General features: G+C 35.0%; 1 protein-coding gene and 1 long non-coding RNA gene across 5 annotated transcripts in view; both read left to right on the top strand.

Annotated features, from left to right (window-relative positions):
* LOC127959336 (sodium/hydrogen exchanger 7) overlaps positions 1-15,368 on the top strand; it is a 47,119-nt gene that overhangs the window by 3,352 nt on the left and 28,399 nt on the right. For all 4 annotated transcript variants that reach the window (XM_052558438.1, XM_052558439.1, XM_052558440.1 and 1 more), the window contains exons 2-4: positions 613-815; positions 1,860-1,937; positions 6,777-6,853. In XM_052558438.1, coding sequence (XP_052414398.1) covers positions 613-815; positions 1,860-1,937; positions 6,777-6,853 — 358 coding nt within the window. The remainder of the gene's footprint in view (positions 1-612; positions 816-1,859; positions 1,938-6,776; positions 6,854-15,368) is intronic.
* Positions 6,878-14,417, top strand: LOC127959339 (uncharacterized). The gene is made up of 2 exons (XR_008154243.1): positions 6,878-7,505; positions 7,601-14,417. It is a non-coding gene; the product is annotated as an uncharacterized LOC127959339 (long non-coding RNA).

Genomic DNA, 15,368 nt, shown 5'->3' with positions numbered 1-15,368 from the left:
CAGCATTTAAAAACATTTTGGACCAAAAAAAAAGGGGGGGGGGGGGGGGTTTGTTCCCCTGCCTTATATTGTTCAGCTAAGGGATGTTTTTAGTATCTTTGAATGGTATGGAATGGAACTGGTTCATGCTAACCTCAACCCTTGACTCCCTGGAACCTGGCTCTGGATTGTGAATCTGTTTACATACTGCTGTCCACATACTCCCAGAATAAATGTGCACAAACTTTAGGGTATGTATTTGACTCCACAGAAATCTGCAGATTTTCCCTATGAAATCAGTACTGTCTAGACCTAGCATTGATTTAAAGTAGTGTAATTTGCCTGGTTTTAGGTTGTGGTTGTGCGATTATGGTGTTTTTTGCTTCTGTTCTTGTTTCACAGCCCATGCTGTGTGTGCTGTTGACTTCCTCTGGCGCTTCATTAGTATGGAAATACCCTCCAACAGATTTGACACAGCAGGCTCTCAACTCTACTCCCTGTCATCACACAGAAACCAATCTGCTTATACTGTGTTTTTAAGGAAGGAAGTGTAATTTCTGTGCCACATCAAAAATGGTGTTTTCCTTTTTTCACAAGTGTATGTGAGTGGTTTGTCTTTTGTGTGTCGAATAGGTCTGTTGGTGGGTGTTATTTTGCGGTATGGCATCCCCTCCACCAGTTACCATAATAAAACCCCTCCGAGTTGCACCCTGCAGGAGAGGCCTGTCAGCACGGTGCTCCTCAACATTAGCGGAAAGTTCTTTGAGTACACACTCAAGGGGGAGATCAACCTTAAAGAAATCCACAGTGTGGAGCAGAATGACATGTTGCGCAAGGTATGTCAGCAACGTCATACATGCGCGCATAAAACCGGTTTATCAGAGGAAGAAATGTTATTTTGAGGTTTTATTTCTGTCACCTGTGCAGCAGGGTTGTTGTTGTTGTTGTTGTTATCTAAAACTTCATCTAATAAAATTGTGTTTTTTAGTTGAATTAAAATATAAATATAAAATTAAACAAAAAAACTTGAAACATTATTAAAACTAAACTGGAATAAAAAAAATGAAGGAAAGCTAAATAAAAACATAAATGTCATAAAATGACTCAAAAACTGAAAATATAAAAATTAAAGATACATTAAAATATCAACATACACTATATTCACTATAATAGTATAAAATTGTAAATTATATTAACATTGTTGTGCAGATGCTTTAGACTTCCAAAGCAATAGCAAGGTCCAGTCTTTAAGACTAAGAATATTTGTTTAAGAATTCCTTTGTCCTTATCCATTAACTTAAAGAGATAGTTCACCCAAATTTAAAATACTATTATCATTAACTCACCTTCAAGTTGTTCCGGACCTGTATGAGCTTCTTTCTTCACTTGAACACAAAAGATCATTTTTTTAAGAATTTGAGTAACTTAACAGTTTCTGGACCCCATCGACTTCCATAGTATTTTTTCTATACTGTGAAAGTCAATAGGAGCCAAAAATATTTTGGATACATTTGGTCACGTTCTTCCAAATTATCCTCTTTAAGTTTAACTCCATAAAGAAACTCAAAAGTTATACATTTATGAATTAAATGATAAATATCCTTTGCTACTGATCTGAACAGCAAAGGTAAAAACTGTATATTAGTCATTAGAAAGCCTATCATGACACCTCAACCTCCTCCTAATTTTTGTATAAAAAGACAAGCCCCAACAATGGCTCTCCACAACTTCCTTTTTCTATAGAAAATACACCAACAAACAATTAGCAATTGCAATTTTAAACTATTTATGAGATCTTTGACAAGATTATTAACATTTGTTTATTTTCATTTTGTCTATTACAAGCAATTGTTTGTAACAATTAAATATTTTTCTTCCAGGTGACCTTTGACCCAGAGGTGTTCTTCAACATTCTGCTACCTCCCATCATATTCCACGCTGGATACAGCCTCAAAAAGGTATGCATTTTATTGTGAACTGAGATTTACCTTTACTCCGTTTGCTTGTTTAGTAGAGCGTTCATCCAGTGCTGCTCCTTACCACTTTACGTTATGAAACGTCGCGATATGATCTAGTCTAATGCAACCTGATCTCTGCTTTCTCATCATTTTGCTACAGCAGGAAGTTAACCATAGAAGAGAAGTGAGATGCAGACCAGAGGCCGGATTCACGAAAATCTTCTTAAGAAATAAATTACGAAATTTCTTAAGTTCGTAAGAATGTTCTTAAGTGCAATACTTGAAAAATTCTTAATAAGTTCTCAAATATAATCTTAAGAACATCTTACTTTTTTCTTAAGAAGAAAATAACAGCCGTTATCTGAATGAATTCATGACGCACTGCTAAACTCGCACAATTGTCTTTTTGCGCTTCTGGTAGATTACCCTAATAATCATAATATGCACGCACCATAGACTGTATATTTTCGTTGTGACTTCGACTGGCGCTCAGCTTCACGGTTTAACGCGGCCTGTTTTTGAACAGTTACTTTTAAAATAGCCGGTCTCAAGCCAGTCTGCACTTCTATAGCAAATGCGTCCTGCACATTCATATGCGCTGAATACTGCCAAAGATTATGTATTTATAAGCTAAAATTAACGACGTTCACTTAAAGCTCCCTATCTGACTCGTTTTAGAGTTGCTAATGAGTTTTGAAGTCAGCAAAAAGCAGCGTCACACACAGGTCTAATCATGAGCGATCATGTTAACATTAACAGTCATCACCGTCCCTTCAGAAGACTCGTGCACATCCCTAGTCCTCCTGTGTGTTATATGTAGCTGTTGTTGTAATGCTTAAATATAACAATTAATGTGAAATTACCCAATAAATTCATTAAATAATTATTATTGTTTGGGATTTAAGACAAGTCTGGGGCTGTCCTAAATTTAAGAAGTTATTTACAATGTTTTTTAAGAAGATTCTTTTAAAGAATTTGAATTCTTCTTAGGATTTGTCTTAAGAACAATCTTAAGAAAAAAGATAAGAACATTCTTAAGTAGATTATTTTGGGGAATACAAAATATTCTTATCTTTTTTTTTATTAAGTTAGAAAATAAGAAGAAATTGGTAGTTAAGAATAATTTTATTCTTAAGAATGTTTCGTGAATCCGGCCCCAGATACTCATGATCAAGTGTGTCTTAACAGCTGGTCAAACTTCACTTAAATTACACTGGCACCTTTCAAATTATGTTATAGTTAAGTTAATATGTATTTAACATGGGACGTCAGATTGTGACCTTTGAGTATAATTTATAAAGCCAGGTTTGGTTTTAGTGCTCACTAGCATTATTGTTCCTCATGACCTGTAATTCAGTGGTGTACAGTGTTACTTTGGGCTATTTATAGAAGAATTACAGTGCTTTTTGACAGTAAACAGTAATATGTAGTGTACAGAGGCATTGCTTATTATTCTGCTTATTGTTTTTTATTTTTATTTTTACTTGAAATCTTTTTAGTTAAGTTTTAGTTAATCCAAAAAGAGATATCTTGTTTTGTTGGCCGGGTACTTTACCACCAAGTACATGAAAGTATAATGTATTGAATAGGGCTGCACGATTAATCGCATGTGACACGCATGACAATCACATTCAAAGATGTCACTGAAGTACTCTGCCATGTAGACTGCAAAGCATAATTTCACCATTTGCAGAATCTAATTTAAATGAATGTCCGTACATTATCAACTCAATTCCCATTTTAGTTGATTTTACTGCAGTGTTTATCAGATGGATATCATGTTTATCCCTCCTGGATTCCAGATATTTCAGGTTGTGCTGAGTGTGCAGGGGCGCCTGAGGAAGTGAGAGGAACAAGTTTCTGCCAGCTGTGTGTGTGTTTGACACACAAGGCTACATGGTTTCCTCTCTTTGAACCACATTAGACTTTTCTGATGGACCTTACAGAATGGAGGAATAGCGTGTTGCTCAGAGATTAAATGAATTTTGGCAGCAATTCAAATTAAAATGTTCACAGCACCAAAATTTCTGAGAAAATCTTTGAGAAAACTCCCCTTAGTTTCCAAGAATTGCAATTTCTATTTTAAATAATCAAAATTATTATTATTTTTTTGTCTATACAAGTTTTTGTCCTGATTTTAAGGGATAAATAGTCATTTTTATCCCTTAAAATGAGCACAAAAATGTTGAAAAACAGATAAGATGAAGGTGTAAGAATGAAGGCGTAAACACAGGCTTAAAAAAATACTATCTGGGTTATGAACAACAATGTCTATAGTATAGATTTCAACTAAAATGTGTAACTGATGAGTGCTTGCATAAGATTTAATACCGTTTACTCGGAGGAACTCTTGCGTTCTCCGATCCTCTTCTTTACCTTTCTTAGTTTCGTGCACCTCACAGTACTACTGATCTTCTTCTCTCTCTCGGTATGATAATGGTTTCGTTTCCTGAATGTATTTAAAGAACTCCTTTCATATCTGCGCTCCCAAGCAGTTTATTTTGGGTAGAAAGAAGGTTTTATTTCTGTAAATTGACTATCTCTATCTTAGTGATTACTGTCAGTTCCCATCTTGGCCATGCACAGCCACAGAAAGGCCACAGTCAGAAAATGCAGGGCAGGAGTTTACAAGAGCTAGAACAGAAGAAGCCCTTTTGACAGTGAAGAGAGAGAGAGAGAGAGAGAGAGGTTTAACATCAAATTGTTTTGTAGTTGCTGTGCTTTGTAGCAGCAGAGTGACTTAGCATATTGTGACTGATACTCACATAGGAAAAAATCTCTGTCTTGCTCTGTAAACAAGCAAGGATAGAAAAATAGAAGAATAAGAATGACAGTGTGTCGGGTCAAGTGTCAAGATGAAGACCAATTGTCTTGTGACATTTTAAATCATGTGAAGGGAAGTCAGATTTATTTAACATTTGATTTCTCTGGATAATTTGTGTTCTATGGGAGTTTTTGCATTTGTGTTTGTGTTTGTGTGTTTTTTCAATAATTTTTTTTCCCTTGCCTAATAAATGAATACTTTTATTCAGTAAGGACACATACATTTGCCTAGCAGTTTTAATAAAGACATTATAATGTTACAAAAACATTTTTTCATCTAAGTTCCATCTTTTTTTTAGCTTTCTATTCATTAAAGAATCTTGAAAGAAAACTGTATTACGGTTTCCACAAAAATAATAAGAAGCTATTTTCGGCTTTGGTAAGAATACGGTTCCACAATATTACAGTTTTTATTACTTCTTTAAAGGGATAGTTAACCCAAAAATCTAAATTTTGTCTTTCCAAACCCGTAAGATCTTCGTTCATCTTCAGCACACAAATGAAGATATTTTTGATGGAATCTGAGAGCTCTCTGACCCTCTATAGACAGCAAGGATATTACCACGATCAACACACAGAAACATAGCAAGGACATCTGTAAAATAGTCCATGTGACCTCTGGGGTTTAACCGTAATTTTACAAAGCTACAGGAATACTTTTGTGTGTGCAAAGAAAACAATAATAGCATAATTTATTCAACAATTCTTCTCCCTGAGTTACAGTCTTTAGAGAGTACTCCAGAACATGATCACGTGAATAAGCATCGTTTATGTTCAGCAGTGTTGGGCAAGTTACTCTGAAAATGTAATCAAATTACTGATAACTGATTACTTTTAGAAGTAATCACGTTACTTGTTCTGATTACTTTATTTCAAATGTAATTAGTTACATTAATAGTTACATTACTTTTTTTTCTATGAAATGTATGAAATCCCAGCATACACGCTCCTGATATATATTTGTTATTAAAGCATCACCATTCACAGAATACTGTTATTTTTACCTAAAGCAAGCGACTGCTGCGTGCATGGTTTGGCATGGCAGAGTGCCAGCAAAGAGTTCTGTATTTATTATCTCTAAAATACATCAGTTCATCGCAATCTCACAAATCTCTGTTGTATCACAATAAATATATGCATAATTAATATTTCATAATGTCTACAATTCATGTGTTATAATGAGAGGAAACGTGAGCATGCAAATTTCAGCACTGCATTGCTCAACACTGCAAACACGTGTTTTAAAGCCTAAATAGAAACTCTGCATACACTTGCGCCTGCTAATCGATTATATTTTATATTAGTTCATGTTGCTTTTGTGCAATATATAAATAACAATTTATTTGTTTTAGATATTTCATGTTTAGATATTTCTATTTACTGTTGCGTCGGGTCTCATGGGAGCGAGTCTTTAATCCACTGGCACTTGACTTGACAATGCATGTGCAACATCCTTTTTACAATCTCTAGATAATAAAACACTGCATTCTGTCAGCAATGTAATGCGGCAGTAACGTATAAAGACTTCGGTTTGTAACTACACTCTAGTTACTATTTTGAAAATTATAACGCATTACATTACTCCGTTACTAAAAAAATGATGAAATTAACACGTTGCTGCCCAACACTGATGTTCAGCATGCGTGTGCTGTCTACTAAATGTACACAACATTGATTACGTTGATTATGTTCTGGGGTCCTCTCCGAAATGGGGTAATATCCTTGCTGTATGTGGAATGTCAGAGAGCTCTCAGATTCCATTAAAAATTTCTTCATTTGTGTTCTGAAGATGAACAAAGGTCTTAAGGGTTTGGAATGACTTGAGAGTAAGTAATTAATGACATAATTTCAATTTTGGTGAATTAAACCTTTAAATGCAGCTTTTGCTGATATAGTATTTATTACATAAAATACATGCTACAGAGAATGAGCTGTTTTCTAAGGACAAGGATATTTTTACACTTTTTTTTTTTTTCGTTTGACATGCTCTTAACATGCTCTTCCTTGTTCCTCTAGAGACACTTCTTCAGAAACCTAGGATCCATCATAACTTACGCGTTCCTGGGCACGGCCATTTCCTGTTTTGTCATTGGGTAAGTCACTTAGGTTCAAGATATTCCCACAGACCATGAAATATTTTACTTCGAGACAGTGGATCAGCCATGACATGCCTCCAGAAACTTTTTACAGATTTTACAAATGAAACATAGCTGTTCTATGGAGTGACTACTGAAGGAGTGGATGCCGATTTGCCATATCCTTCATACTGATATTAATTATTTTATTACATGATTTCTTGTTTGACTATTAATCAAGTTATAGCAAGAGTGAAATGTGTAACCTTATGTGTGCTGTATTTCTTTTCCTCAAGATTAATGTCCACATACTATGTGTGTGTATCAAACCGTAATGATAAGACACTCGCCAGTGCTAGAAAGCCTTGAATTTTAGATAAGTTCTCTGTGTACGTGTGTTAGTATCTGTCTGTACAGGGAGAAGCTCAGACAGTCCCAGGACAAACAATCAACTGCCAGTGTCCAGCATATCAGATATACGTCTTTGGAGAGTTTTATCTAGGTTTTGGAACCAATCAGAATTTTGTTGACTCATGTATTGACGCAATTAGTATCCTCTGTCAGGGTATAACTGTGGTTGATTTTGTATTGTACTGGGGGCGGCCTGCGAACTCCTTCGAGAGTGTTGAAGCTGACTTCTGCTGATGAAATTGCAAACTATTTTCTTCAAGTAAAATTATTATTATTAATTGAACTCATCTCTGACTCCTGGTCTTCATTGCGACATATCTGGTCCTTGGGTTTTAACTGTAAATTCCCCTACAGTTAATGGTGGAGGATCGGCGGGCAATAGTTCTTTGTTGACATCCCTGATCAATCATCAAACCAAGGTAGGAAAGATTTTAGATTTAATATTATTGGTTAGGGACTGTCTGTAAGTGGAGGGGGTCGAGAGAAGGAGGAACGATAGACTCACTCAGACGTGAGGGGGTAGACACCAGCTCCAGGGTGGAGTAGGTAAATTGGTGTCACAATATACCTGTAAATAAGTAACCTTGTGAGTATAAGGGGTACAAGTACACATCGGTAGGTCTTGATATAAGATATTTAGAGATGTGTACAGTTACAGAGGGAACAGGTGCACACCTATAGGTCTTAGAGAGAGACGTAAAAATTTGTTTCTAGGTGTGCACAGTCCAGGGGGGGACAAAAACGCATTCTTAACAGGCATGTGAACCCGTAAAGGGCAGTGCTGGGTCAAGCACCGAGGGACAAGGGACACGTAGGGCCGTAAATAGGCAGTGCTGGGTCAAGCACAGAGAGCCAAAAAGCACGAGAGGCCATAAAGGGCAGTGCATTTACGGCCGGGTAAGCCAAAGTAGGGGTATGGGAAATCCCGAGAAGAATGTAAGACGCTAGACGGGGGTTCTAGTCGTATCTCGCTCTTCCAACTCTCGATCACCCACCATTACAGACAGGGGCGCCCCGAGCTTAGAAATAGGCCAGGTCAGTGGTTAGGGAACAGAGTATCCAAAATTAGTGTTTAAAAATAAATATTGATAATTCATATGTGCACCTATAAAAATATAGGGATATATGCAAAGGGAAAGTATTGATTGATCTGGGATGCCTCAGGAACAACCCCAAAAGAGCTAAAATGTAGTTTTCATGACCCTGATTGGATTGGACCAGTATATGGAAATTCTGGAATATACTTTGCAATTTCATCACGCAGAAGTCAAGTGCTGTTGGTAAGATCGCCGCCTCAATATGTTTTTGGTTTATGATAGAAATATGACTGACAAATTAGGTAACCTGGTCAGCCCTGATAGAAATAATGAAACAAGAGAGCAAATGCTGTAAACAGTTTGGCTCTGAAGCTCTGACTTTAAAAAAAATATATATATTCTCTGAATTCATTTAAAGAATGATCAGTCTGAGCTTTAATTCTGATTGTAATGTTAAAACAAAAACTTGATTGGCTTTAAACTTAGAAAGAACCTGAGAAACAAACATTTATAAATGTATGTGCCGATTTGTTAAAAATAATCCCAGAAGTAACTGAGTGATGATTTAATCTGATTCTCTGTGCATAGAAGGTTTAAATGACAAAGAATAATATCATAAGACCTGTTCCAGTTCCTATATAATTGTTGAAAGTCCTGACAAGGAATACTGAACAGAATTCTGGGTTAGTGAAAAAAAAAACTGTAGGCACACAAATTGGCAGTGGCATTTTGGAAAAACTTAGAAGCTTATGTTTTGTTAAAAAAGATAAAATTACTTTGACTACAATGAAGCCGTTGTTTTATCTCATGCTGGCCCCCACCATGACTCTGGCTTAAGCTTTGAAAGTACCAGAGACATGTTCTGAGTAAAAAAAAAAAAAAAAATGTAATTCCTATATTTACTAATGTTTGGCCAAAAGAGTAATTTTATTGTTGGATCGCAAAATTGTAGTCACGCAGCATCATAAAAAAAGAAAAAAAAGAAGAGAAAAGAAAATTATTTTTTGTTTATGAGATGATAAAGTTGTAAACAAGTAACATAAACGGGGGTTTCAAAGTAACTTTGAAGACAGCATGCTAGCAAGACCCAAAGTAATATACCTGGGTCAGATAACCTCTGACAGATTTAAAACCAATGTTGAAATTCAGAAGCCATGGCCAGAATTAAGTGAATGGATAAATACAAGTTGATGTAAAAGTAATGACAATGACTGCAAAGAACTTTGAGAAACATTTGAGTTGCGAAAATAAAGTAAAAATACAAATATAAAGATGTTTATTTTTAAAATGCATATAATTTCTGACAAGTTTTAAACTGGGCTAGAGTAAAATGATAGTACGATGAAATTATGTTAAAAATGAATGAAAATGCATTGTTACGAGTCCTGAATCCCTCAGAGTTCTCTCTCTCTCTCATTCAAAGTAAGCTAAAATGCCGTTATCTGAGCTTGTGTTTAAGTGATAAGATATTTATAGTACAGCACAGTGTTTCAGTCAAATCATAGGCAGAGATGCTAAAGGACATGCTAAAAAGAGTTCAGATTTAATGCATTAAGAGGGCAATTGGTAGTTAAATGTTCAACTGCCCAATGCATGTAAGAAATAAGAGATTATAAAAATAATGAATAACAATTTAGGAGCAATTGTTGAAGAGACATGAGGGCTTTAAAATCATAATACAGACCCTGAGCTATAGATGTAATAATTTTGAATAGTTAAACAGTTGTATTGCTATTTGTTCTATGACCAGTAACTTATCTGTCTTATTTTTAGTCTCCACCATCATACAGGGCCTGATGGCTGCAGCTACAGAAGCAACAGGAAATTACAATGAATGGACGGGTGTGAAAAATAAATTGACTGAGTAATCTCAGCATGATAGTTTGGAGGTATACAATTGAGTTTAGCGATTAAATATTAGTTTGATTAACCTTTTTCAATGTTTTAACACTAGTAGGTGCTGTCAATGGCTCTCATGGTTCTTGAGTGCACCTTTCCTAAGCTGCAGGAAATACTGGATTCTGGAAGAAGACTGTCGAGGATGTTGCAACGGGAAAGAGTGGTTACCAGTGTGCATGAGGTGATTTCTCAATGACGGGTAAGATCCTCTTCTGGCCAATAGGGGACAACCTAAGGCAGGGGGTCACCGCCACTGGGCACCTGCCCTGAAGGGAGGTGTTATATGTGAGATGGTAGTGGAGTTGAGCGGATGCTTGATAGGCCTAGAGCATCATTAAGAGGGGAACTGTATGAAGTACAGCGATCTGCCTCAAAATGTGAGCTCCTCCAGACCTGATCACCAGCAACCGCATTCCTTGACTGATTGTTGTGACAAGCGTCCACAACTTGATGCAACTATGCCAGGGCATCACACCCTGAGGACAAGGAGCTTATTTATAAAAAGTTAATGGCAATGGGCTTTCAAGAACCATCTGAGACCATGTGATGACAGCCATTATTTTGAGACAAAAATTTCTTATGAGGCTAAAATGATATTGAACTAATATGTCTATATCATAGTCTTTACTCATGCAGGTCATTAGGCATGACACAAGATGATAACAAGATATGGTGGTGGCTAAAAAATAAGACTGCTTCTGCTTAATCAAGAGATGGTTTAGATAACAAAGGTTAAGGGAATTAAGCATGTAAGGTAAAAATAATTTTAAAGAAATGTTCCTAGCATTATGTATTTTAAACAGTTTAAACTGAGATTTTAGATCTAGAAACTTTGACATTTTTAACTTATTTGAATAATTTAGGGTTATATGTTGTAATGAATTTTATATTATAGTCTAAGTTAAAGTTTGGCAAAAATTGTCAAAATAAATAAATAAATAATATTTTGCACAGTAAGAGAGAGAGAGAGAGAGAGTGCTTGAGTGGAGGCAGGGATAGTGCTCTTCTTCTATTATTGGCCTGCTAAGAAAGAGTAACCAAAACAGAGCAATAATTTTAAGACCAAAACAACCCAGCTGATTTTTCTCAAAATAAAAATCATTAATGAACAGGCAAACTTTGAGATTAGATAAGAGATTAGGTACAAACTTGGTAAAATGCACAGACAATGTTTGAGTTTAAATCCTTCCGATTTAATACCAAAAGGAAAACCTTAAATATGAGCTGTTAAAATATAAATGTGTTAAGTATGTGCATGCATGAGGATGGCTATATATATATTATTGGGGGACAATTCTGTTCCTGTTTTGTTTCAATTGAGTCACTAACCTCTGGAATGAGTGTTTTATCATTACAGATGTGTTAAGTGAAATTACTTTACAGAAGTCGATAATTCTGAGTGAAACTAATGAAAAGACAATGCCAAACATGGGACGAGCTTTAAGTGGATTGGTTATCCAGCTCTGTCTGCTACTGGTTATAATGACTTGTTTTGTCTTTTATAATACTGATTTAAATCACTCTCTGGATTAATATGTTAAAGAGTGTTTATATGATTGGATTTGTGAAATTTAAGTTTGCCGTCCAAAATGGGTTTAAAATCCATGCCTAAATTTAAATGAGGGTCTAAATTTGAACAAGTTAACACTTTGTTGTTTGAATGGTGAAGGTAAATATTTTAGACTTGACGGCAGAAAAACAGTGACAGATTGGCTACGTCACTAACCAAATTATCCAGAGAGCACCCTCACATGAAGCCTGGTGGTAAAACAAAGGAGTGAATCCTGCTTGTGTAATATAGTGCAAAAGCTTTATGTAGTGGTTTATGTAGAACAGAGATAAGTTGAACAAAAACGTGTGGATAGCCCCTTAATGGAGCAAATCCATAACAAGAGGTTTGAATTAATTGAAATAGCACAGCAAAAAAATAATAATAATAAATTTTGTTTGAACAAAACAATTGTAATAGGCTCTATTGAGCTGCTTATGAACACCTGTCAGGTCAAATCAAATTAATATTGTGAACACTGACAGGGCTTTTTGATAATGTATACTGTTTCAATACAAATTTCCAGAAACTGAGGATGTCTCTTTAATAAATATTTGGCTGTTTAGAACTAAGTAATAGTATTGTTCATTTAGTAATAGTATTGGGAAATCTGTCTGCTCTTTTTTAGTTTATAATAATTTTGAGTAAATAAATATCACTGCCAAATGACAAACATGAACGAGGGTTTTAAAGACATTGATCACGTAGCTGATCTGTAAGCATTTCTAACTGACAAAACAGTGAGAACTAAATTGACTTAATACGAGGTATTGAGGATTTGCTTCTGAATGTGTCATTAATATAGTCTGAGTACAGTAATATGGTATGATAATTGACAAGACTTACATTTAAAAAAAAAAAAAAAAAAAAAAAAAAAAAAAAAGGGTAATAATAAGGCAATGAGTATGGTTAACAGTAATGTCCTGGTATAAAATACATGCATGACAATAAGTGATTAGGTTAGTTGTATTTTTGAAGTTAGACACTTCGATACTTAAAATGTAATTTTGATCAAATGTTGTTAACAATGACAAGTTTGGGTTAATGGTTAATGTATGTGTAAGCAGCATGTGAACTATGATGACTGCAAATGGATTCGTGGTGAAAGTAAAACTTAATAAAAGGGCTATTAAGTAATAAACTAGGAACTGCTCTAGGTTTTCGAGGGAATAATGATTACGATTATGATTATTTTTATTTTTATTTTTTTAAGATGGCTCAATATTGATCTTACTTATTTTTGGTTTGTTTACTTTTGTGTTTTTAACACCAAGTTTGGAATGAAAGGGTAAAATGGATAATCAATCTCTATAATTGTACCATTGATCGGGAAAATTATAGATTTTCATAAAATAAGGGTATCTTTACTGGGATTTAGGTTATAAGCAATGTCTATATTTGAAATCTGTGAGGTGACTGAGGGTCTGACATATGTCAGGAATGCAATAACAGTGGTAATTCATTTAGCCCGGCTTCCAGAGAATAATATATATATATATATATATATATACACCTTTATAGTAATGAGTTTATTTTAAGATATGACCAAATTAACTAAAATTCATCATAGTTGTATAAAACATGCTAAAAGAAAACAAATAAGGCAAATATCCTTCTTAAGGGTTAAAAAAAAAAAAATGAATTGGTTATAGTGTATGCGGTTTTCTTTAATGATTTGTTAAATCTGGTTAATGAATATGCAAATTTAGTCTTAAGGCTGTTGGATAAATGTTTTGTTTTAGAGGGTAAGTGTGAAGTAGCTGTAGTAGGAAGAGAGGTATTTACAAAGAGATGTTGATGAAAGTATACATGGATGGAGGACACTTTTCCAGGTAGAGGGACACACAGAATAATTCACTGGAAAAGACATTATGTGAAGAAAGACTAGTGCAAGTGGCGATATTGTGGGATTAAGTAAGTAGATGAATGTATTAGGGAAGTAAGAATGATTATGGGAAGTATTTTGTACAAAATAATGTGTTTATTACTAGAAATGTCAGCCAGTACCAGAGATCTTAAGTATATGCACATGTTTAAGTTGACCAACAGCCTGCATTCTTAGCATGCATCACAACTACACCTGACCTCATTTATTAGACCAGATGTGGGGTATTAGACCCCACATTGATCTAAAACGGGGGACTGAAGGAGTGGATGCCGATTTGCCATATCCTTCATACTGATATTAATTATTTTATTACATGATTTCTTGTTTGACTATTAATCAAGTTATAGCAAGAGTGAAATGTGTAACCTTATGTGTGCTGTATTTCTTTTCCTCAAGATTAATGTCCACATACTATGTGTGTGTATCAAACCGTAATGATAAGACACTCGCCAGTGCTAGAAAGCCTTGAATTTTAGATAAGTTCTCTGTGTACGTGTGTTAGTATCTGTCTGTACAGGGAGAAGCTCAGACAGTCCCAGGACAAACAATCAACTGCCAGTGTCCAGCATATCAGATATACGTCTTTGGAGAGTTTTATCTAGGTTTTGGAACCAATCAGAATTTTGTTGACTCATGTATTGACGCAATTAGTATCCTCTGTCAGGGTATAACTGTGGTTGATTTTGTATTGTACTGGGGGCGGCCTGCGAACTCCTTCGAGAGTGTTGAAGCTGACTTCTGCTGATGAAATTGCAAACTATTTTCTTCAAGTAAAATTATTATTATTAATTGAACTCATCTCTGACTCCTGGTCTTCATTGCGACATATCTGGTCCTTGGGTTTTAACTGTAAATTCCCCTACACTACTTTTGATTACGATTTAGTGAACTTAAAACCAAAAATACAAAAGGTGGCCAGTTACAGCATGTAAATCTATACACTTTCTAACCTAAACTATGAAAAAAGTTATTTGTGTGCTAACCAGTGACATACAAGAGCCAGGTTCAGACACGTAGTGGAATTTATGGCACCAGTAATCAGCCACCATCATATTCATTTCTGCATTTGCTGTCAGATGAGCTCCACCTTCACGCTTTGTACCTTGAGCACACATTTGTGACCCTGGACCACAAAACCAGTCATAAGGGTCAATTTCTCGAAATTGAGATGTATACATCACCCGGAAGCTGAATAAATAAGCTTTCCGTATATATATACATAATATATATAAAAATATAAATACTGAGAAAAAGGTCTGTATTAAGTTCTTAGCCATGCATATTACTAATAAGTAGGAAATGTACAAAATATCATCATGGATCATGATCTTTACTTGATATCCTAATGATTTTTGGCATAAAAGAAAAATCAATAATTTTGAGCTATGCAAGTTTTTTTTTTATTATTGCTAAGAAGTTAAGGTTTTTAAGTTTTGTGGTCACAGGGTCATATTTTGTCCGGCAATCCAGTGTGTCAGACATGTTTAACAACTGGTTTAATATCAGCAGGTTCATTTGTCACATTACACATTGAAAATTCAACTTACATTGCATTGTGGGATACAGTATTCTGGCAGTGTGTTTTGCTGTATATTCCACATTTTGGAAAATGTAGTTGTATACCTGTTTTTTTCATATAAACATTTCAGTACAAAGCAAATAGCCTGAATAGTATTGTAATGTGCCATTATAAACATAGCTTCCCTTTGAGTTGGGGTCTTATAAGTCTTTTTTGTGTGTGTGTGTTTT

The sequence above is a fragment of the Carassius gibelio genome, chromosome B6, assembly GCF_023724105.1.
Source record: "Carassius gibelio isolate Cgi1373 ecotype wild population from Czech Republic chromosome B6, carGib1.2-hapl.c, whole genome shotgun sequence".
In the NCBI taxonomy this organism is placed as follows: Eukaryota; Metazoa; Chordata; class Actinopteri; order Cypriniformes; family Cyprinidae; genus Carassius; species Carassius gibelio.
This window is presented reverse-complemented; position numbering and strand designations above follow the sequence as displayed.